At 35.8% G+C, this 25,909-nt stretch overlaps 1 protein-coding gene across 10 annotated transcripts in view; it reads left to right on the top strand.

The window, feature by feature from the left end:
- Positions 1-25,909, top strand: part of Vps13b (vacuolar protein sorting 13 homolog B) — a 757,361-nt gene that overhangs the window by 49,713 nt on the left and 681,739 nt on the right. For all 10 annotated transcript variants that reach the window (XM_071602212.1, XM_071602213.1, XM_071602214.1 and 7 more), the window contains 3 exons: positions 4,654-4,821; positions 15,161-15,342; positions 23,341-23,515. In XM_071602212.1, coding sequence (XP_071458313.1) covers positions 4,654-4,821; positions 15,161-15,342; positions 23,341-23,515 — 525 coding nt within the window. The remainder of the gene's footprint in view (positions 1-4,653; positions 4,822-15,160; positions 15,343-23,340; positions 23,516-25,909) is intronic.

The raw sequence follows: 25,909 nt of genomic DNA, 5'->3' as shown, positions 1-25,909 counted from the left end.
GGGTTTGCAAACACATTTATTTGATAAAGGGCCACTTGCAGGCTGTCTGTTTTCTATCACAACAGCTATTCCACACTAATGATATACTGTGGAACCAGCCATGGATGATTAATAAATTTATGACTCTGGCTGTTTTCCAATAAAACTTTCTTTTTAAAACTTGATGTCACAGATCTTGTTTTGTTGGCCCCTGACTAAAGAAATATAACATCTGATTTATAATAAGCATTTACATGTTTTTGAATTGTATAAAATCACATAGTACTTTTCTTAGGCTTAGATAATTTGATTCATAGAGTCACTGAAATTGGAATAAGAAGATCAGATTTTCTGGTCTAGAGCAATCAGTCCTTTTTAGGTCATGGATCTTTGAAAATCTTTTGAAAAAATTGTGCACATTCACATACACACATTCAAAATTGACATAACTTTAGGGTATTCATTGTTGGGAGTTGCCCCAGCTCCAAAGACTAACTTCCCCATCCCCCAAGAAGAGCCGTCCAATGGTGAGCCCTGCTGGCTCACATGATCCTGCCGTCCAATGGTGAGCCCTGCTGGCTCACATGATCCTTACCCACCAATTAGAACGCACCCCAAGCCAGCTGCCAAAAAACCGTTAAATTGTTAAACTGTTTCAACTGTCAACCCCCCCCCCCCCATAAATATGCAGAGCTGCCTCAATAAACAGGCATTTTTCTCCGACAGCAAGCCTTGATCGTTCTTTCATTCATATACCTGCCGAAGCCAATCCATAAGTTTAAATGTCTTTGCATTTTGCAAAAGAGCAAATAGAAACTGATATTTTGATATCCATGAAGAGACATCATTTAATTAGAAGTCACATATTGCAGAAAATATTAAATATGAAATAGAGAAAAGTGTGTGTGAGTAAATGTGCTTAAGTCCTTAACATATTGGGCTTGGTTTTCTTCCTCCCTTCCTCCCACCCTCCCTCCATTCCTTCCCTTTGAAAATGTAGTGCCGGGGTTTGAACTTAGGGCCTCATGCAAATGATTAAAAAAAAAAGCAGAACTTATTTCATATTTTCTTTTTTTTAATGCTTTAACATTTCAGTGCTTTCACTGTTTAACATTGTGCATTAAAGTGTTCTGGTCAGACTCATTTTTTATATTTAAAAATGACACAGATTGTGTAAGTTAGGGAAATATTAACTGGTGGACAAGTTAGTTTTTGAATTTCAGTGACTTAACACAACAAACATATTTTTAAAAAACATACAAATACAAAGATAGTGTCCTACCAGAAATTCAGACTATTTTTTTTCAGCATGTTTTCAAGAGGAGAGTCTGGAGAAGACCTAACTATTTCTTAATATTTCCAGGTTGGAAATGATACATAATCTTCTCATATTTTATTGAGGCAAATTATTTACATGGATATTATGTGCATCTTAGGAGTTATATCTTAGTAACAAATCCACATTCTGAAATGAGAGGCACAAATTATGGATAGCCAGGCATCTTTGGTGTTTTAGGCAAGAGCGCTAAAACTGAATGATATCCCTGTATAGGTCTATAGATGTACTTTCTCATTAACGTATCATCCATTTTAAAATCTGCTTCAAACTATTTTCCCGTTAATAACTATAAAGCTATCTGATGTTTATATTTTATTCGTAATAGCAAAGATGGTATGGAGAGTCTTTATTTCATTCTAATTATGAATTTAAAAATATTTGTTGAGGGCAGGTGGTTCAGTTTCCTAAAATGAATTGTTTGGGCAATAAGAATACGGTAGAGCAGCTCACTCAAGGCAACCTTTTCTCTGAAAGAATTAACTGTTTAGTGTAGGAGACCTTGAAAGCTACCAGTCACTATGTAAGCCCAAAGGAAAAAGAGTTCTAATGAAGCACAAGTAATATTTTATCTTGGACACTAAATGGAAACAGTAGTTATGTCCAGGTTTGTGTGGTATCCAAAACAACATAAAAGAAAGAGGCATAAAAAATTGAAAATGAAAGGATGAGAAATGACATAACAGACAAACAATACCCAAAATAAACTTGCAGTTTTAGGGTGAAAATGAAGGAAAATAAAAGTGAAAGAAAAAACCATTGAGATAAGTAATAGAGATAAAATAATAACAAGAGATATAGTTCTTCAAAAATTTTAGAGTGATTCTATGCACATAACAATGTAGACTTGAAATGTGGTTTATTAAGCTGGAAAAGAAATCCCAAAGTTGGATCTTTTTTTTTTTCTTTCCTAGTTACACATGACAGCAGAATCCATTTTGATATAAATATACAAGCATGGAATATATCTTATTCTAGTTTAGAGTGCGATTATGGTTGAACATGATGTTGGAATTCAACAAACTGTGTTGTTTTCGTATAGGTACATGGAAAATTATGTCAGATTAATTTCACTGTCATTCCTTTGCTTATCCCGCCCCCTTCCACCATTCCCTATTCTCTAATTTACTGTACTTCTGTTCTCCTCAACCTCCCTCTGCCCTACCTTATTGTGCGTTAGCTTTCATATAGCTGAGAAAACGTTGGACCTTTGGTTTTTTGGGACTGACTTCCTTCACTTAGCATGATAGTCTCTAAATCCAGCCATTTGCTGGCAGATGTCATATAGTCATTCTACTTTTTGATTGAGTAATACTCCTTTCTGTGTATATACCCAATTTTCTTTATCCATTCATCTGTTGAAGGGCACATAGGTTGGTTCCATAGCTAATGCTATTGTGAATTGAGCTGCTATAAATATACACATTTTTGCTTTAAACCTATTACTATTTATTGTGTTAATTTTATAGCATATGATAACTGGTGTGTTAATAACTCTTAATAGTTTTCATATAGGAAAAACCTTGGGTCTAACTTGTATTACATTTCTTTGCTGTTTGCATCCAGTGGAAATAAATGTGAAGGAGGTGTTTTTTGCAAACATGTTATAATTGAATATTACTTGCAAACATGTTATAATTAGATAATAAGCTTTTTCCTAGGAGGCTTTAGTGTAGATATTGTTAATATCATCTGCTGACAGAAGAAGTTCATTCAGTTTTGTCCAATAAAGTTCTGTTTTAAAGAATGCAAAGGTGTATTTTTTTCTTGAAAAAGATAAAATTTTAGTTATCTTTTAAATATTTTTTATAGTGTAATGTGCACTTTAGTAAAATGAAGAGTTTTTGTTTTTCGTCCCTGTCTTTTAATACTGTTTATATTCAATTAGTTTTATTTATATTTTCAGTTAAGTTCCTCAATAATATGTCTGTTTATGTACTTCTTATATGGGAAATATGAGAATTATGGATTATTCCACAATAGCATGAAATTAAAAGAAAACTTTTGAAAATTCTAAGTAGCCTGTGGAGAAAAAGAGTGTTCATTAATTACTTTCATTGTTTTGAGTTAGTTTTTAAAAATTATTATATCTATTTCTGTATTTTCATATTCTCATTGTTTTGGTTCAGTCTCTTTCTTTCCATACATTACATTTTCTTTTATCTTCACTGTATTCTTTAACTTTTTTTTTTTTTTTTTAAATATCTTTATAGTTGTAGATGGACACAATGCCTTTATTTTATTTGTATGTGGTGCTGGGGATCGAACCCAGTGCCTCACGCATGCTAGGCAAGTGCTCTACCACTGAGTCAGAACCCCGGCCCCTTTAACTTTTTTTTTATGTTTTCTTCTTCATTTCTTCACTCCTCTACTCTGTTTCATTATTGCATGTTATTAAGTGAATATAGTTAAATTCATCAGGATGGTCATGTTTCACTTTTTTTCCCTTAGGCATAACTTTTGGATATTTTTATGGCTAAAGAGGCAAGAGGATTATTGTTGTTCATTCAAAAAGAAGCTCATCTTTTAATTTATTGTGTGTGTGTGTGTGTGTGTGTGTATACAAATATATCTATCTGATCAATATATGTTTAGGCTTAAGTATATTCTAGAGCACTTTTGGAAATATTTGATTATCTTGAAGCCTTTTAAAAAATATTTATTTCATTGTAGATGGACACAATATTTTATTTTTATGTAGTGCTGAGGTTTGAACCCAGTGTGTTGTACAGGCTAGGCAAGCGCTTTACCACTGAGTTATAACCCCAGCCCTGAAGCTTCTTTTTAACATTACTTGCTGCATTCTTCTGCTTATCTTAAAAGAGCTATTAAATAATGATATAATTTTTAATAACTGTCATTTATTTAGTACTATTTACTTATGTTCTATAAGTAAGCATGTAGTAGGTATTGAAAATACAGCTGTAAAGAAGATAGACACTGTTTTCATACACACAATATAGCAGCTTATAATAACATTGCTGCATTTTAAATATGTATAAATGTTTATAAAATGGGCAGAAACCAGATAAAGTACTTGTATAGTATAATCATTATATGGGGTTTAGCATTATATTTTAACAAAGATTAGGTGTCTGTGGTTTCTCTTAGTGCATGCGTGCTTCATTATAGAACTTCTTGGTATAAGTTTTTGTTGAGTTGAATATGCTCCTTATTAACTGTTCACTTGAGCAAGTTTTTAACCTATGTGAACTTTTGATTCTTCTTTCTTAGATAATACCCACTTTTCACATCTGTTAAGTCTAAAAGCAGTTTAAGAATTAATTATTCATTGGTAGATTTGTGGCTAATTGGACCCTTTTTTTTCTACTTTATAGGGTATGTGCAAAGTCTGATTAGACGAGTTGTAAATAATGTAAACATTGTTATAAATAATCTCATACTAAAATATGTTGAAGATGATATTGTTCTTTCAGTCAATATCACTTCTGCAGAATGCTATACAGTGGGTGAATTATGGGATCGTGCATTTATGGATATTTCTGGTGAGTAAATGTCAAGAACACAGTATATTTTTTCCATAAATAAAGCAGTTGCCTTCATTTTTTAAAACCTTTTATTGCACAAGTTGGCTTTTGGGTGAATCTATTAAAAGCTTTTTGCCTCCAGTGTGTGTGTGTGGGGAATGTGCATATACAAATGTAGCGTATAATTATAGGAGATTAATAAAATCTGAGATTAAGAACACGTAGACTTGATTTTGAAGGTTCTTAATTTTTATTTCTTCTTACTTCATAATGCTTATTTCAAATGTGATGCATAATATTTTGTAGGTCATGGGTTGAAGTGATAAAAATTAAGTATTTGCTTTGAATTTTTAATGTTTTTGAAGAGGAAAAGGCAGCACGTTGCTTTTTCAAAGCCTGGTAATGACAAACTAATATATCTGATTGATCTGTTTTAGGCTTATGTATAATCTACAGCACATTTGGAAAATTTTGATTATCTTAAAGCCTCATTTTAACTATTAGTTGCTGCATTTTTCTGCTTATCTTAAAAGAGATATTAAATAATGATACTTTTTTTTTGCTGGTTTTTACTTTTTAAAAATTGACTCTAATTTGTTATATATGACAGCAGAATGCATTACAATGCATAGTACACAAATAGAGCACAATTTTTCATATCTCTGATTGTACACAAAGTAGAGTTACACCATTTGTGTCTTCATACATATATCTTAGGGTAATGATGTAACGATACAATTTAATTTTATTTTTTTATTATTATTATTATTTTTTAAATATTTATTTCTTAGTTTTCAGCGGACACAACATCTTTGTTTGTATGTGGTGTTGAGGAGCGAACCTGCGCCGCACGCATGCCAGGCGAGCGCGCTACTGCTTGAGCCACATCCCCAGCACCAATACAATTTTAAAAAAACATTTATTTAGTACTGTTTACTTCTGTTCTACAGGGTTGGTAGGCACTGTACTAAGTATCGAAAATGTAGCTGTGAAGAAAATATACGATGTTTAGGTTTGTTGGGATAGGTATTATTAGTTATAATATTTGCTTTATGGAATTGGATTTTTGAGTATCAAATCTATTGTAAGCACTTTTTTAAAATGTTACTTGAGATGGTGTTTTTTTTTTTTCAATTGCTAGCACTAACTGAGTTTGTATATGACCCTGGGTAAGTTTCTGTATGACCTTGGGTGAACTGTTCTCTGAGTTTTCTCATTTTTATATAGGAACCCAATAGAACTTTCCTAATAGATTTATATAGGATGGATTCAAACTAAAAAGCTTCTTCTCAGCAAAAGAAACAATCAGGTGAATAGAGAGCCTACAGCTTGGGAGAAAATTTTTCCCACTTGGACATCAGATAGAGCACTAGTATCTAGGGTATATAAAGAACTCAAAAAGCTAAACACCAAAAAAACAAATAACCCAATCAATAAATGGGCCAAGGAACTGAACAGACACTTTTCAGAAGATGATAAAGACTCAATCAACAAATATATGAAAAAAATGTTCAACATCTCTAACCATTGGAGAAATACAAATCAAAACTACTCTTAAGATTTCATGTCGGGGGGATCCAACATTGCGGCGAGTGGGGAGGTAGCGCTTTCAGTACCTCCTCAATAACAGGGTCAGAGAGACGCATTGATACGCTTAGATTCGACCTGCTGAGAAACTCCTAGCAAAATTCCACTAAAGAGAGACCGGCCGGGAATTGGTAGGATTTTTGGAGGTGACAGTTTGCCCCAGACGAGTGAATCTCCGCCATGCAGCGCAGAGGTCCAGACCCGCCAGCCGCTGCCCGCGCGACTCGGCGACTGTCAGCTGCCTGCACGCGGCCCCCGCGTCTGGGCGGATAGCCTCCGAGGCGCAGCGCAGCAGGAGCGGTGCAGGGACTCTAGAAAGAGGTCTCTTGCCAAGCCTTCATGAAATAGCGAACCGGGAGCTGAAACCAACCAGAGACAGACCAGTCCCACCCCTCCCTTCGGACACTCCGGCAAGGAGCCTGGGGCCCGCCATAGCAGAGAGGTGACATCACCGGAGTTCCGCCGATGGAATTCCTTCCCAGCGGAATCCACGTTAGCAGGTGTGTGACTCCCACCCCCTCCAGATACAAGCAGCCAGGAAACCTCGGGAATCTCTCCGGGGGCGTGTCTGTAGGGAAGCAGAGGGGATTCCCGATCCCCACCTCCCCTTAACACCAGCGACGACACCCAGGATCTTAGCCGCCAGTTTCTGGGGGCGTGCCCACCAAAGGGGTCTGGAAAAATTAAACTGTTGGTTCCCAGATCACCCCACCACAGCACTGGGGCTTAGATGAATGACAGAGAGGGTGTTCATCGTTCGGGATATAGGACACGCAGTGGGGCTGCAAGTGTAATCAGATCCTTGGGGAACCGCCTCCGGTGAACAGGACCTGGCTGGCTGGCTGGGAGGAGGAACAGGGGGAGGGGCCGGATAAGTGAAAGGGCTCTGGACTAACAGGATTGAGAGACTCCCAGGAGCCGCCATACAGGGATTTCTGTCAGCACATAGAGGGCAAAAGCTCGGCTCGGAGGGCACAGCTCCGCCTACTGGAAGAGAAGAAAATGGGATTCAGCCATAGAACAGGTAATTTCAGGCTGCTATTCGCCCGCGGCTAGCAGACAAATTACTCAGGCTCATTGCTAAATAACCCGTGGAAACTGCTTCTTGGAGCCTGCTCTTATCAGAGCATACACCGAGCATGGAGAGGCCGAGCTCCGGCTCCTGGAACTGCGCTGGCCCAGGGCTGAGGAGCCCGCGGAGACTGCTTCTCGGTCCGGGTCCTGCTGAGTACTGTGGAGGTGGATGCCAACCGAGCCTTCGTGGGCAGTGGCAGCAGGACTGAGATGGGGCCTGTGGGGGCCGGTCGGGACTCACCCGTTGCTTTGGTTGCCCAGCGGAGGGAACGAGATGCCGCTGTTCGCAGGGGATGCCAGCATGGCAGAGATCTGATGTCATCGGAGAGCGGCCAAGGAGAGAATTTCAGCGGCGACGGAAACAGTTGGTCTCCTGGTAGCGAGGGTGAGTCACAGATACCCGAGTCTCTCTCGCTTTGTCGTCGAGCCAGAGGGGAGGAGCGGGGCCGCCGCCCACGCCCGCAAGGTAGGCAGACCTGCGACCAACCTGCAGATCAGGCCCAGCGGTCTGCGGGCGTGGTAGGAGGAGCAGGGCAGAGCCGCCGCCCGCGCTTGCAAGGTAAGCAGACCTGCGACAGACCGGCGGATCAGGCCCAGCGGCCTGCCAGCGTGGTACACACTTCACCCCAACTGGAGTAGGGGCAGAGCAGAGTCTTCGTCCGCGCCCAGATCAGGCCCAGCGGCCCGCCTGTGTGGTGGTCACGTGACCCCAATTGGAGTGGGGGCGGAGCGGAACTGCCACCCGTGCCCGCAGGGTGGGCAGACCGGCGACCAACCTGCAGATCAGGCCCAGCGGTCCGCGGGCGTGGTAGGAGGGGCAGGGCAGAGCCTTTGCCCGCGCCTGCAAGGTAGGCAGACCTGCGACAGAATGGCAGATCAGGCCCAGGGGTCCGCGGGCGTGGTAGACACCTCACACCAATTGGAGGAGGGGCAGAGCAGAGCCCCCGCCCGCGCCTGCAAGGGAGACTTTTCAACTATACAAGAGCAATATAAATATATAGGGGGGGAAAAATTTCAAAAACACAACAGTTTCACCAAGCAGAAAGAAACGCAAGCAGTATGAAAAGAAAAGGAAAGAAAGGACCACAAGCAATGCAGGTCAACTCAACTTTAGAAGAGGTAACAGCTGCAGCAGATGGAATGTCAGATAAAGAATTCAGGATATACATGCTTCAGATGATCTGGAGTATCAAGGAAGACATTAGACAGCAAAATCAGACAATGAAAGATCGCTTCGACAATGAATTACACAAACAAATCCAGGAAGCAAAGCATCAACTATACAGGGAGATAGAGGTTATAAAAAACAAACAAACAGAAATCCTAGAAATGCAGGAAGCAATAAACCAACTTAAAAACTCAATGGAGAATAGTACCAGCAGAGTAGAACACTTAGAAGATAGAACATCAGACAATGAAGACAAAGTATTTCAACTTGAAAAGAACATAGACAGCTCAGCAAGACTGTTAAGAAACCATGAGCAGAACATCCAAGAAATATGGGATAACATTAAGAGACCAAACTTAAGAGTCATTGGGATACAGGAAGGTATAGAACTCCATACCAAAGGAATGAGCAATTTATTCAATGAAATAATACGAGAAAACTTCCCAGACTTGAAGAATGAGACAGAATCTCAAATCCTAGAAGCCTACAGGACGCCGAATGTGCAAAATTATAAGAGATCCACACCTAGACACATTATAATGAAGATGCCCAACATATAGAATAAGGAGAGAATTTTAAAAGCTACAAGAGAAAGGAAGCAGATTACATTTAGGGGTAAGCCAATCAGGATAACAGTTGATCTTTCAACACAGACTCTGAAAGCTAGAAGATCCTGGAATAACATATTTCAAACACTGAAAGAAAATGGGTTCCAACCAAGAATTGTGTATCCAGCGAAATTAAGCTTCAGGATGGAAGATGAAATTAAAACCTTCCACGACAAACAAAAGTTAAAAGAATTTGCAGCTAGAAAACCATCTCTTCAAAACATCCTCGGCAAAACATCACAGGAAGAGGAAATGGAAAATAACAATGAAAACCAACAGTGGGAGGTAGGACAGTAAAGGGGGGGGGGAAATAATCAAAGAGGAAAACAAACCATGTTTAGTAACATAAATAAACAAATATGGCTGGAACAACAACCCATATCTCAATAATATCCCTAAATGTTAATGGCTTAAACTCACCAATTAAGAGACACAGGCTAGTAGAATGGATCACAAAACAAGACCCAACAATATGCTGCCTACAGGAGACACATTTGATAGGAAAAGACATACATAGACTGAAGGTGAAAGGTTGGGAAAAATCATATCACTCATATGGACTTCGGAAACAAGCAGGAGTGTCCATACTCATATCAAATAAAATAGATTTCAAGCCAAAGTTAATCAAAAGGGATAAAGAGGGACACTACATACTGCTTAAGGGAACCATACACCAACAAGACATAACAATCATAAATATATATACTCCAAACAATTGTGCAGCTATGTTCATCAAACAAACTCTTCTCAAGTTCAAGAGTCTAATAGACCACCATACAATAATCATGGGAGACTTCAACACACCTCTCTCGCCACTGGACAGATCTTCCAAACAAAAGTTGAATAAGGAAACTATAGAACTCAATAACACAATTAATAACCTAGACTTAATTGACATATGTAGAATATATCACCCAACATCAAGCAGTTACACTTTTTTCTCAGCAGCACATGGATCCTTCTCAAAAATAGATCATATATTATGTCACAGGGCAACTCTTAGACAATATAAAGGAGTAGAGATAATACCATGCATCCTATCTGATCATAATGGACTGAAACTGAAAATCAACGATAAAAGAAGGAAGGAAAAAGCATACATCACTTGGAGAATGAACAATAGGTTACTGAATGATCAATTGGTTATAGAAGACATCAAGGAGGAAATTAAAAAATTCTTAGAGATTAATGAAAACACAGACACAACATATCGGAATCTATGGGACACATTGAAAGCAGTTCTAAGAGGAAAATTCATTGCTTGGAGTTCATTCCTTAAAAAAAGAAAAAAAACAACAAATAAATGATCTCATACTTCATCTCAAAATCCTAGAAAAAGAAGAGCAAAACAACAGCCAAAGAAGTAGAAGGCAAGAAATAATTAAAATCAGAGCTGAAATTAATGAAATCGAAACAAAAGAAACAATTGAAAAAATTGACAAAACTAAAAGTTGGTTCTTTGAAAAAATAAACAAAATCGACAGACCCTTAGCCATGCTAGCAAAGAGAAGAAGAGAGAGAACTCAAATTACTAGCATACGGGATGAAAAAGGCAATATCACAACAGACACTTCAGAAATACAGAAGATAATCAAAAACTATTTTGAATCCTTATACTCCAATAAATTAGAAGATAGTGAAGGCATCGATAAATTTCTTAAGTCATATGATCTGCCCAGATTGAGTCAGGAGGATATAGACAACCTAAACAGACCAATATCAATTGAGGAAATAGAAGAAACCATCAAAAGACTACCAACTAAGAAAAGCCCAGGACCGGATGGGTATACAGCAGAGTTTTACAAAACCTTTAAAGAGGAACTAATACCAATACTTTTCAAGCTACTTCAGGAAATAGAAAAAGAGGGAGAACTTCCAAATTCATTCTACGAGGCCAACATCACTCTGATACCTAAACCAGACAAAGACACTTCAAAGAAAGAAAACTACAGACCAATATCTCTAATGAACCTAGATGCAAAAATCCTCAATAAAATTCTGGCGAATCGGATACAAAAACATATCAAAAAAATTGTGCACCATGATCAAGTAGGATTCATCCCTGGGATGCAAGGCTGGTTCAATATACGGAAATCAATAAATGTTATTCACCACATCAATAGACTTAAAAATAAGAACCATATGATCATCTCGATAGATGCGGAAAAAGCATTCGACAAAGTACAGCATCCCTTTATGTTCAAAACTCTAGAAAAACTAGGGATAACAGGAACATACTTCAATATTGTAAAAGCAATCTATGCTAAGCCTCAGGCTAGCATCATTCTGAATGGAGAAAAATTGAAGGCATTCCCTCTAAAATCTGGAACAAGACAGGGATGCCCTCTCTCACCACTTCTGTTCAACATAGTTCTCGAAACGCTGGCCAGAGCAATTAGACAGACGAAAGAAATTAAAGGCATAAAAATAGGAAAAGAAAAACTTAAATTATCACTATTTGCAGATGACATGATTCTATACCTAGCATACCCAAAAGGGTCTACAAAGAAACTATTAGAGCTAATAAATGAATTCAGCAAAGTGGCAGGATATAAAATCAACACGCATAAATCAAAGGCATTCCTGTATATCAGCGACAAATCCTCTGAAATGGAAATGAGGACACCCACTCCATTCACAATATCTTCAAAAAAAATAAAATACTTGGGAATCAACCTAACAAAAGAGGTGAAAGACTTATACAATGAAAACTACAGAACCCTAAATAGAGAAATAGAAGAAGATCTTAGAAGATGGAAAAATATACCCTGTTCATGGATAGGCAGAACTAACATCATCAAAATGGCGATATTACCAAAAGTTCTCTATAGGTTTAATGCAATGCCAATCAAAATCCCAACGGCATTTCTTGTAGAAATAGAGAAAGCAATCATGAAATTCATATGGAAAAAAAAGACCCAGAATAGCAAAAACAACACTAAGCAGGAATTGTGAATCAGGTGGTATAGCGATACCAGACTTCAAACTATACTACAGAGCAATAGTAACAAAAACAGCACGGTACTGGTACCAAAACAGGCAGGTGGACAAATGGTACAGAATAGAGGACACAGAAACCAATCCACAAAACTACAACTATCTTATATTTGATAAAGGGGCTAAAAGCATGCAATGGAGGAAGGATAGCATCTTCAACAAATGGTGCTGGGAAAACTGGAAATCCATATGCAACAAAATGAAACTGAATCCCTTTCTCTCGCCATGCACAAAAGTGAATTCAAAATGGATCAAGGAGGTTGATATCAAATCCGAGACACGCCGTCTGATAGAAGAAAAAGTTGGCTCCGATCTACATACGGTGGGGTAGGGCTCCAAATTCCTCAATAGGACACCCATAGCACAAAAGTTAATAACTAGAATCAACAAATGGGACTTACTCAAACTAAAAAGTTTTTTCTCAGCTAAAGAAACAATAAGAGAGGTAAATAGGGAGCCTACATCCTGGGAACAAATCTTTACTCCTCACACTTCAGATAGAGCCCTAATATCTAGAGTAGACAAAGAACTCCAAAAATTAGAGAATAAGATAACAAACAACCCAATCAACAAATGGGCCAAGGACCTGAACAGACACTTCTCAGAGGAGGACATACAGTCAATCAACAAGTACATGAAAAAATGCTCACCATCTCTAGCAGTCAGAGAAATGCAAATCAAAACCACCCTAAGATACCATCTCACTCCAGTAAGATTGGCAGCCATTATGAAGTCAAACAACAACAAGTGCTGGCGAGGATGTGGGGAAAAGGGTACACTTGTACATTGCTGGTGGGACTGCAAAATGATGCAGCCAATTTGGAAAGCAGTATGGAGATTTCTTGGAAAGCTGGGAATGCAGCCACCATTTGACCCAGCTATTCCCCTTCTTGGTCTATTCCCTAAAGACCTAAAAAGAGCATGCTACAGGGACACTGCTACATCGATGTTCTTAGCAGCTCAATTCACAATAGCAAGACTGTGGAACCAACCCAGATGCCCTTCAATAGACGAATGGATTAAAAAAATGTGGCATTTATACACAATGGAGTATTACGCTGCATTAAAAAATGACAAAATCATAGAATTTGCAGGGAAATGGATGGCATTAGAGCAGATTATGCTAAGTGAAGCTAGCCAATCCCTAAAAACAAATGCCAAATGTCTTCTTTGATATAAGGAGAGTAACTAAGAACAGAGTAGGGACGAAGAGCATGAGAAGAAGATTAACATTAAACAGAGATGAGAGGTGGGAGGGAAAGGGAGAGAAAAGGGAAACTGCATGGAAATGGAAGGAGACCCTCAGGGTTATACAAAAGAACATACAAGAGGTAATGAAGGGAAAGGGAAAAATAATACAAGCGGGAGAAATGAAGGACAGTAGAGGGGGTAGAGAGAGAAGAGGGGAGGGGAGGGGAGGTGAGGGGGGATAGTAGAGGATAGGAAAGGTAGCAGAACACAACAGACACTAGTATGGCAATATGTAAATCAATGGATGTGTAATTGATGTGATTCTGCAACCTGTATATGGGCTAAAAATGGGAGTTCATAACCCACTTGAAGCAAAGTGTGAAATATGATATATCAAGAACTATGTAATGTTTTGAACAACCAACAATAAAAAAAAAAAAAGATTTCATGTCACTCCAGTCAAAATGGTAGTTGTTAAGTAAACAAACATTAAGTGTTGGTGAGCATGTGAGGGAAAAGGCACACTCATACATTGCTGGTGGGACTGCAGATTGGTGCAGCCAATCTGGAAAGCAGTATGGAGATTCCTTGGAAAACATGGAATGGACCCAGCTATCTCACTCCTTGGTTTATACCCAGATGACTTAAAAATAGCATACTACAGGGACACAGCCACATTAATGTTTATAGCAGCACAATTCACAATAGCTAAACTGTGGAACCAACCTAGAAGCCTGTCAGTAATGAATGGATGCAGAAACTTTTGTGTATATATACAATGGAACATTACTCAGCATTAAAAGAGAATAAAATCATGACATTTGCAGGTAAATGGTTGGAGTTGGAGAATATCATGCTAAGTGAAGTAAGCCAGTACGAAAAAACCAAATGCCAAATGTGTTCTCTGATATAAAAATGCTGATAAATAATGGGGATGGGGGTGGACCAAGGGAGGAATAGATGAACTTTAGATAGGGCAAAGGGGAGGGAGGGAATGGGAGGAATTATGGGGGTAGGAAAAATGGTGGAATGAGTTAGACATCATTACTCTAAGTACACGAATGAAGTCACAAACAGTGTGACTGTACTTTGTGAACAACCAGAAACATGAAAAATTATGCCCTGTATGTATAATATGAATTGAATTGCATTCTGCTGTTACATATAACAAATTAGAATAAATAAAAAATGTCTTTCATTAATGAGTGCTTGTTAAATGCTAGCCCTATTTACAATTGTCTTTTACAATAATTTAAACGTAAGTTTAAATAGCCACAGCTGTTGGCTATCATTGAACAATGTGGGTTTAAAGTAGCAGTGGCTTTTTAGTGGCTATACAAATACTAAATGAGTGGCTATTGTTCAGAAGTTTATTTCAGATTTGGGTTCTCAAGGATGTTATTATATTATTGTAGGAAAGAACTATGGTGAATATTTTTCTACTTTTTGTCTTCAGTTTTGGATACTTGTCATGCAGTCTACTTAGGGGGCAGTCTACTTAGGCCTCAGATTCTTTATACACATATTTTTTCCTATTTAATGCAATTGTTGGAATATTAAAATGATATAAAACATGACAAATTCTTTTCATAGTATATGACATGCATTAAATGTTTCATGAATATTATTTTGCTGTATTTATTATTTTAATTGCTACTTGTACTAATGATTAATAGTTGCCCTTTTCTTCTAATTTTCATTTATAATTAAAGTGTTTTTCTTTTCTTTGTAGCAACTGATCTGGTGCTAAGAAAGGTTATCAATTTTTCTGACTGTACAGTTTGTCTTGATAAACGAAATGCCAGTGGTAAAATAGAATTTTACCAGGATCCTTTACTGTACAAATGTTCCTTCAGAACTCGTCTACATTTTACATATGATAACCTAAATTCCAAGATGCCATCTGTTATTAAAGTAAGTGTCTCTTTTTCTGTAATTAAATAAACAAGTCTCTTTTATTTATTGGATCTTGTACATGCTTACATGCACAAAGAAAAGACAAGAAAAAATTAATCTCATGAATATATATGGCATTCATTTTTATAAAGTTTTTGTGTATTCATAATTTTTATATTTATAATTTTTTCTATGTGTTATATTAGAGATATTTGGGGACAATCTTTTTGTTTTGTATAGTTATAATTTCCATTTTTAAGTTTAGCTATTTATTAATGTTTCTCTTCAAGTTGATAGAAGAGATCTTAAGAAAAAATAGCATGATTTGGATATAGCATGGTGGGTCTGGGCATTAGGTGTATCCATAGGACACTAATTAAAAAAAAAATAGGAAACTGTAAATGGATTGAAGAGGTATCAGTGGGGAGGGGGGAGTGAAGGGATGAGGGGGAATTACTAGGGACTGAATTCTAGTGATGTGTTCCATGTTTTTGTGATAATATCAGGGTTTGTCCTGGTGTTGTATATAACTAAGAAAAATTAAAATAACAAAACAAAACATGAGACTGTGGGTTCAGTTTTCAATACCACACAGAGAAATGTATACTCATAGTGGTCTGAATATCAGGAATCTATATTTTAATTCTTATAATTTCTTCAGCATGATTAGTTAACAATAGTTATTTTCTCTTTTTCTTAGATAATCTTATAAGGCTTTATATTGCTAACTTTATAGTTTGTTGGTTTCAGAAGTTTTATGTTTTGATCCATGATTTCAATATATAATTAAAATTTTACAGTGTGGGAGTTTTTCAGGACATGTCTTTTGATTAACATGAAAATTTGTTGGTCTTTAAGGTAGCGGTATATATTTTCAGTGTGGTATATAAGTATAAATTCCGTCATATTTTGTTACTTAATTGTTTTATGAATATTGTCCTGCTGCCTATTTTTCTTGGACGAATTCACACAATAACTTTGAGCTTATTAACTAAGTTTCAATGTGGGATACATTTTTATTATTGAATTACTTGCCTCTGATTACCATAGTTCTGTGATAGGAGGACTGGCCCTAACTCTGAACAATAATAGTATTTCCTGCTTTTGTGTGCCTATATAAATATTGATTTTTACATAATTTATTAAAACATATTTTCATTATGTAGCTTTACCATACATTTTATCTCTAAATAAAATCTATTTGTTTTTCAGCCATCTTTATGTTACTTTTATCTTCTACCATGTTTTTTTCAAAACTATTATTTTTTCCTTCTATTTTTGAATTTGTTTCTTTGGCAAATATAGGTATGAAAAAATGTTAACTAAGCTTACTTTTTTTAGCCTTGAATGTTTTACTAATCTGGAGAATGAGAAGGAATGAGAAGGTACATTTAAAATACATTTTGAAAGCAGGTAATGGTTGAAATCCAGCCCAGAATGCCCACACCAGCCCACCTGGGACCCAGGCTCTCAGAAGGCCTGGTTCACCCCTCCACTGGCGGGTCAGTCACCCGCCAGAGCCTAGCCTCTGGTGCAGGACTGTCTTTTCCAACCAGCAGACTACCACTGGAGATTAAGCCTGTTGTCCCAGATCCACCCACACCAGCTTGTATAGGAACCAGATCCAGGATGCAGTAGCATCCATTGAGGAACACCAGCAGGGTCCAGAAGCCCAACATCAAGGTGAGATACAGACAATTTGTACGGGTACTGTAAGAATATAGGGAACAAACTATAATATCTCAGATCCACATTGCAAGAAAGGAAGACACATAGACAACGTGAAAAAACAAGGGAGGAAAGTACCCCAAACACTATAATAACAGAACCCATGGGCACTGAAGTTGATGAAATGTCAGAGAAGGAGTTCAGAAGGTTCATAATTAAAATGGTCTCTGAATTAAAGAATTACCTAAATGAGCAAATACAGGCAAAAATTGATCACTCCAACAATGAGAAAAGAGAGTAAATACAGGTAGCAAAAGATTACTTCAAGAGAGAGATAGAGACTCTGAAAAAACAACCACAACAACAACAACAAAAACAAACAACCAGTCAGAAATCCTTGAAATGAAGGATACAATAAATTAAATAAAAAACTCAATAGAAAGCATAACCAATAGACTAGATAACTTGGAAGAAAGAATGTTAGGTAATGAAGACAAATTATACAACCTGGAAAATAAAGTGGATCACACAGTGAAGATAGTTAGAAACCATGAACAGAACATCCAAGAATTATGGGACAGTTATGGGACAGCATCAAAAGACCAAATCTAAGATTTATCAGGATAGAGGAAGGTTCAGAGTTTCAAACCAAAGGAATGCACATTCTATTCAATGAGATAATATCAGAAAATTTCCCAAGCATGAGGAACAAATTGGAAAACCAAATACAAGAGGCTTACAGAACACCAAATGTACAAAATTACAACAGGTCTACACCAAGTCACATTATAATAAAAACGCCTAGCATACTGAATAAGGATAGAATCTTAAAAGCCGCAAGAGAGAGGAATTGGATCACATACGGGGGCTACCAATTCATATCTCAGCAGATTTCTCAACCCAGACCCTGAAAGCCAGGAGATCATGGAACAACATATACCATGCTCTCAAATAAAATGGATAGCAAGCAAGAATCTTATATCTAGCAAAACTAAGCTTTTGATGATGAAATAAAAACCTTCTATGATAAACAAAAGTTAAAAGAATTTATAACTAGAAAGCCTGCACTACAGAACATCTTCAGCAAAATATTTCAAGAAGCGGAAATGAAACACAATGATGAAAATCAGCAGAGGGAGGGATTACACTAAAGGAAAACCTAAGAGGAGAAACCAAGTCACTTTAAATACCAAAAATAAACAAAAATGTCTGGGAATACAAATCATGTCTCAATAATAACCCTGAATGTTAATGGCCTAAACTCACCAATCAAAAGACATTGTACAGCAGATTGGATTTAAAAAAAAAAAAAAAATACCCAAAAATATGCTGCTTCCAAGAAACTCATCTCATAGAAAAAGAAATCCACAGACTGAAGGTCATGAAGGGTTGGGAAAAATCATACCACTCACATGGACTGTGGAAGCAAGCAAGGGTTTCCATCCTCATATCAAATAAAGTAGACTTCAAACTAAAGTCAATCAAAAAGGATAAAGAGGGGCTGGGGATGTGGCTCAAGCGGTAGCGCGCTCGCCTGACATGCGTGCGGCCCGGGTTCGATCCTCAGCACCACATACAAACAAAGATGTTGTGTCCGCCGAGAACTAAAAAAAAAATATTTTTAAAAAAAAAAGGATAAAGAAGGAGGACACTACATACTGCTCAATGGAACCATACACCAACAAAAATTAACAATTGTAAATATATATTCCCCAAACAATGGAACATCTACGTTCATCAAACAATCTCTTCTCAAGTTCAAGAGTCAAATAGATCACAACACAATAATTTTGGGTGACTTTAACACACCTCTTTCATCACTAGATACATCTTCCAAACAAAAGCTGAACAAAGAAACTGTAGAACTCAATAATACAATCAATAACTTAGACTTAACTGACATATATACAATGAAAACTACAGAACCCTAAAGAAAGAAATCAAAGAAGACCTTAGAAGATGGAAAGATCTACTTTGTTCTTGGATAGGCAGAATTAATATTACCAAAATGACCATACTAGCAAAAGCACTATACGGATTTAGTGTAATTCTGATCAAAATTCCAATGACATTCCTCATAGAAATAGAAAAAGCAATCATGAAAATCATCTGGAAAAATAAGAGACCCAGAAAAGCGAAAGCAGTCCTTAGCAGGAAGAGTGAAACAGGTGGCATCAGTATATCAGACCTTAAACTATAATACAGAGCAATAGTAACAAAAACAACATGGTATTTTTACCAAAACAGACTGGTGGTAGACTAGTGATACAGATTAGAGGACACAGAACCTAACCCACAAAATTACAATTTTCTTTTATTAGACAAAGGTGCCAAGAACATGCATTGGAGAAAAGATAGCCTCTTTAAAAAAATGGTTCTGGGAAAACTGGAAATCCGTATGCAACAAAACGAATTTAAACCCCCATCTCTCACCATGCATGAAACTCAACTCGAAATGGATTAAGAATTTAGGAATAAAACTAGAGACCCTGTGTCTAATAGAAGAAAAAGTAGGTACTAATCTCTATTATGTGGGATTAGGCCCCAACTTCCTTAATAAGACTCCTGTGGCAAAAGAAGTAAAATCAAGAATCAATAAATGGGATGCACTCAAACTCAAAAGTTTCCCAGCAAAAGAAGCAATGTGTGAGGTGAATAGAAAGCCTTCATCTTGGGATCAAATCTTTACCCCTCACACATCAGATAGAGCACTAATCACTAGGGTATATGACGTGGTGAGTTCAAAAAGCTAAACACCAAAAAAACAAATAACCCAATCAATAAGTGGGCCAAGGACCTGAAGATGCACTTCTCAGAAGATGATATACAGTCAATCAACAAAAATACGAAAAAATGTTCGTCATCTCTAGCAATTAGAGAAATGCAAATCAAAAGCATTCTAAGATTTCATCTCACTCCAGTCAGAATGACAGCTATTATGAAGACAAACAACAATAAGTGTAGAGGAGGATATGGGGAAAAAGGTATGCTTATACTCTGCTGGTAGGACTGCAAATTGATGCAGCCTAATGGAAAGCAGTATGAAGGTTTCTTGGAAAACCGAATGGAATCACCATTTGACCCAGCTATCTGTCTCCTCGGTCTATACCCAAAGGACTTAAAAACAGCATACTACAGGGACACAGCTGCCGCAGTCCAGCTGCAGCAAAATAACCGGGGGGTAACGAACAACTTGTGTAGATTGATACAGCAGGAGTGGGAGCCGTTTATTGCAGGACAGGAGCAGTATTTATACATTCCACACAGCTTATCTAATTAGCATAAACTAGATACATCAGTCAACCAATAAGGAATCTCTACACTTAATGGCTCTCTTTTGTTACTTTTCAAACCACTCCCTCTGGCATTTTGCCAGGCACCATCCAGACTTGTTTAGGAACTCCAACATTCCCCTGGCAAAATGCCAGGTGTTATTTTTGACTTGTTTACAGACTCTAACACACAGCCACATCAATATTTATAGCAGCACAATTCATAATAACTAAACTGTAGAAGCAACCTAGATGCTCTTCAGTAGAAGAATGGATTAAAAAAATGTGGCATATATACACAGTGGAATATTACTTAGTCATAAAAGAGAATAATATCATGGCATTTGCAGGTAAATGGATGGAGGAGAAACCAAGTCATGTTAAATACCAAAAATAAGCAAAAATGTCTGGGAATACAAATCATGTCTCAATAATAACCCTGAATGTTAATGGCCTAACAACCTGGAAAATAAAGTGGATCATACAGTGAAGATAGTTAGAAACCATGGGCCTTGAGCTGTAAAAATGTGATCATTAAATTTGTAATTTAATCTGATATTTTTTTCTTACAGATTATGCCTTTCATGTTTCTAAAGATTTTTTTGTTCCAACATAATTGTATTAGTTACAGATATTTTCTTCTAGTTTACTTTTATTTTTAAATAAATAAATTTTTGTGTTATTGAAAAAAAGCAGGTAATGGATGTCTGGAAATTTTCCTATATGAAATAATCTTATTGATCATTAGTACAAATTTAATTTTATATTCTAGGATGTAGATAAATTGGTGCAAAGTAAAAATTGTGAACTTGAGGAAGAACTTACTGTAGATATATCTCATTGTGTGTTCTCAAAGTTGATTTGCATAACATTTCACTATGAAATGTACATTAGTATAAATAAGCTTTCTGTAATGTGGTTTTTGATTCTGGTAATCACCACATATAGGGTATCACTGTATTATGTGCAAGTGAAATACATTTAAAAATTTTTTATTAATACTTTAGTATAATATTTGCAATTTTTGATTAGACCTATGATTCTTTCAATTCTAGTTGTAGGAAATATGTGTTAAAAAGAGATGTAGTTAATGCATTAATCACCTCAAAGACAGGGTAATTTCCAAATATTTGCAGATATCTTAATTTTTTTAAACCTTTCACATGTGCTTAAGTAGCTTTTGATTATATTGGTTTATATTTTTGGGTAGGTGTTTATAATTTTCCATATTTTGTGTGAAACATGACATAGAGACCTATATTTATGAGAAACAGATCATATGGGTACATAATTTATCATTTTCTCTACTTTCTAAAATTTACTTTGTAACTTTTCAGAGGCATAGAAAGTCTGCAGATAAATAGTTGGCTACATCTCTGATTAATTTCTTAGGATAAATTCCTATATTTGTAAATATATTTAGAAAAATTTTAGCTGGGCACGGTGGTGCACGCCTGTAATCACAGTGGCTTAGGAGGCTGAGGTAGGAAGGTGGTGAGTTCAAAGCCAGTGTCAGCAAGTCAGTGAGACCCTGAATCTAAATAAAATACAAAATAGGGCTGGGGATTTGGCTCCGTGGTTGAATGCCCCTGAGTTCAATCCCTGAACCACCCCCCCCCCCAAATTTAAGACCTGTAATCGGGATTGTAGAATTATTTCTAGAGAGGTTTAATCAGGTTATGCTTTGATGAACATTAAGGGGAGTGCTTGTATGACACTCTTGTTAGCCTTATTTGTGATCATATTTTTAAAAAAATTGCTAACCTATTGAGCAAAAAATAACACAAGTATATTGATGTTTTTTAGTGAGTTGGAATTTTGAAGGTTGTTCTTTGTTCATTTTTCTAATGAGGATTCATCTTGATGATTTCTAAAGAACTTTTAATGTATATGTGAAGGATAAATTCTTTGTTCATTGATTTTGCTAAAATTGCTCATCGCTGGTTCTGTTGGTAGAACACATTATTTATAAAAGGATGTTACAGAAATCTCAACTAAGAAAAGCTTAGCAAGCTTACATAACTCCTTTTACTACTTCTTTTCCCCACAATTTTTTTTTTTTTTTTTTAGATCTCTTCATGGTTTATTCAGCATATTGGTTTTAGGTCAGTTTGAAGAGACCTGTTCCTTTATATGAAATGTAGTATTTTATACCCCTTCTCCCATATATATCATTCTCTCATTCTTACTAATATAATTATTCTGGGCCTTGAGCTATAAAAATATGATTACCATTACCTGTTTTTCATAGACACTCAAATACTAGTTAGTCAAAATAAGCCTAAGAGACTTGACTTCATGGCTTAATTGATTTTCTTTCATGTTTATATAACTGCAGGAAACCATTACACTGAAGCAGTGTTTATATTCCATTATGTTTCTTTAAGAATTTCGAATGTTATATATCCTTTTTCTTAGTAATTAATTCAATTTCTTATAATTGATTTATGTTACAAATTTTATGTCATGTTTAAATATATTTAAAATTTGAAGAACTCTATAACATATTTCACTTGATTTTCTATATTTGACAATAAAATTTTATTGTTTCCATACATAAATAGTTATTATTCTTTTATTACTTATTCTCAAACATATTACATATTCTCAAACATATGGTTTGAGAATGCATATGTGTTCTTTTTGGTTAATAAAATTGGGATAAGTGATTACAGTTTTACTAAAATGACATCATGAAATTTTCATTGTTGGTTTTGACAGAGATCTCCCACTTACCCCCATGGGGGAGAGTAAGTATTATACTGTAGGTATTTGGTTACTTTTTTTTATGAAATAGTTATGTGTAAATCTAATGAAAATATATATTCTGATTATTCTATTTGTGTTTGCATTGTTAATCCATTTTTTTATCTGAAGTTTGCTAATCATTATAGCAAAAATTTACTTAATCTGTAAGCTTTAGAGTAAATATTATTTTGGCTTAATTTTTAGAAATTTGGTACATCAGTGTTTCTCAAATGATCTTGCATTTTAATACCTTTGAAATTTATTCTCTTATTTTAAAAGGTATTCCCATTAAACATGCTTTTGTTGTCTTTTGTTTTTCAAAATACAGATTCATACCTTAGTAGAAAGTCTGAAACTTTCTATCACAGATCAGCAGTTGCCTATGTTTATTCGTATAATGCAGCTTGGGATTGCTCTTTACTATGGAGAAATAGGCAATTTTAAAGATGTTGAAACAGAGGATTCTGCTTGTCACAATAAAGATATGTTAGGAAACATTACAGGTAAATACAGCAAAATTGAATATAGAATTGTCATTCTTAGAAAATGTTTTCTTCACTGGTAAAACTTTAAAAAGCACAATAGTTTGAGTTATATATTCCATTGTGTGTGAGTGTGTGTGTGTGTATTTCTGCATAGTAAAAAAATAGTGTTGAGAATGTTTACTTATAGTTATATTTAAAGTGATACAACTTAAAATTTCCTAGTAAAAAAATATTGGTATTTTTCTGCAAAGGCTAACTTACTCATTTACTTAGTGGAGTTTTGTAATATAGTTAGTGACATGTATACTTCATTGAAGGATATTAAGTGTATCAAGTCAAGTCAGTTCATTCCAATTTTATGAAATTCTATATGGAAGGCAGTGTGGTTTGTAGTGTAGGAAAATATATGAGCAATGTGAGATAAATAAGATGTGTTCTCTTCCCTTAAAATCTTAATGCCAAATGAATAGTTAAGTTTGATGAGGTATAGTGGCAGAATGATAAACAGATGTGAATGATCTGTAGTAGAAGGATGATGAAAGGAATGATTAATTTTAACTTGCTTTGGATCTGTGAGGAATAATTTAAATCAATAATTAAAGGAAATAGAACCTTAAGAGCATTTAAAACTTAGGACAAATAATCCAATTTTAAAGTAGACAAATAAATATTTTTCCAAGGACGACAGATGGCCAACAGACACATACTAAAAAAAAATACTAAACATCATTGCCCATGAGAGGAGTGTTAATTAAAACCACATTGAGATGCCACTTTACAGCTACTAGGGTGAATATAATAAAAAAGACATAACAACAAGTGTTGTTGAAGATGTAGAGAAACTGAAACCTATATATGTTGTTTGTGGGAATGTAAAATAAGATATGTGTTTCAGTAAACAATCTGGTAATTCTTTCAAAAGTTGAACATAGTTATCATAACCACTCCTAGGTATTACCAAGAGATTTCATATATGCACAGCTATAAACTTGTATGTGAATATTCATGGCAGCATTATTCATAACAACTACAACCTGGAAACAACTCAAATATGTATCACTTGATGAATGGATAAACAAATTATGGTATATACCTACACTACAGCCATACAAAGGAATTTAATACTGATTTGTACTTCAATATGAATGAACCCTGAAAACTTTAAGTGAAATTAGCCAGTCAAAAAGGAACATAGATTGTATGATTCCATTTATATGAAATGCGTACAACAGGCAGTTCTATAGAGGCAGTTCTATACAAAATAGCTTTAGTAACTAGGGGCTGAGAGGAGGAGAGAATAATTCCAAGTAGGTGGGTTTCTTTTGGGGGTGATGAAAATATTTTGAAATTAATAGTGATGGTATATAATTTTGTTACCATTCTAAAAATTACTGAATTATGTACTTTTTAAAAAAATATATTTTTTAGTTGTTGATGGACCTTTATTTTATTTATATATATGCGGTGCTGAAAATTGAACCCAGGGCTTCACATATGCTAGGCAAGTGCTATTCTACTGAGCCCCAACCCCAGCCCCAAATTATATACTTTTAAAGGGTAAATTTTACAGTATTTGAATATTAAGTCATTAAAAATTTTTACCTGGAAAGAAGTAAAAGAACAATAACTACTAAGTTACTTTAAATAAATACCCCTTTATTTCACAGTGAATTCCTGTTAGTGAAGTTTCTGTTAGACAATGAACCCCTGAGACTGGAACATTGTCTAACACCTGGAACAAAACCCAGCATATAGAAGGTGCTTTATTCATATTTTTTTTTTCCTAGCATGACAAATTTCAAATGTACAGAAAAACTGAGTTATTGTACAGTGGACACTTATGTACTCACTATCTAGCTTCCACCATTTATTTTTATTACATTTGCTACCACAGAGGTCTTAATATCCCTCTTTTTTAATACAACCAATAGTTTTACTGCCTTTCAAAGTAAGTTACAGCTAGTGCACTTAACCCCAAGACTTTATTGACTATTGTCGACCAGAGTTTGTTTATTAATGGGTCTTTGTATTATTTGGAAGGTTAAACTTATAAAGTGAATGTGTAAATCTTAAGTATACTATTCACTAATTAAAAAAAAATTTATAGTTGTAGATGGACAGCATGCCTTTATTTTATTTGTGTATATTTTTACGAGGTGCTGAGGATCGAACCACGTGCCTCCCACGTGCAAGGCAAGCACTCTGCCACTGAGCTACAGCCCCAGTCCTATTCATTGAGTTTTGAGAAATACATATATCTGTGTTTTGCAAAACACTCACTAAGATATAGATTCTTAACATTTCAAAGAGATCCTTATGTTCCTTTTCAGTCATCGCCCCTATACCTGACTGCCTCTACTCAGGAAACTACTGTTCTAACTTTTTTTAACATTATAAATTAGTTGATTGATT

Source organism: Marmota flaviventris, chromosome 15 (assembly GCF_047511675.1).
Source record: "Marmota flaviventris isolate mMarFla1 chromosome 15, mMarFla1.hap1, whole genome shotgun sequence".
NCBI classification, from domain to species: Eukaryota; Metazoa; Chordata; class Mammalia; order Rodentia; family Sciuridae; genus Marmota; species Marmota flaviventris.
Note: the sequence above shows the minus strand (reverse complement) of the source record. Positions and strands in the feature narration are given on the sequence as shown.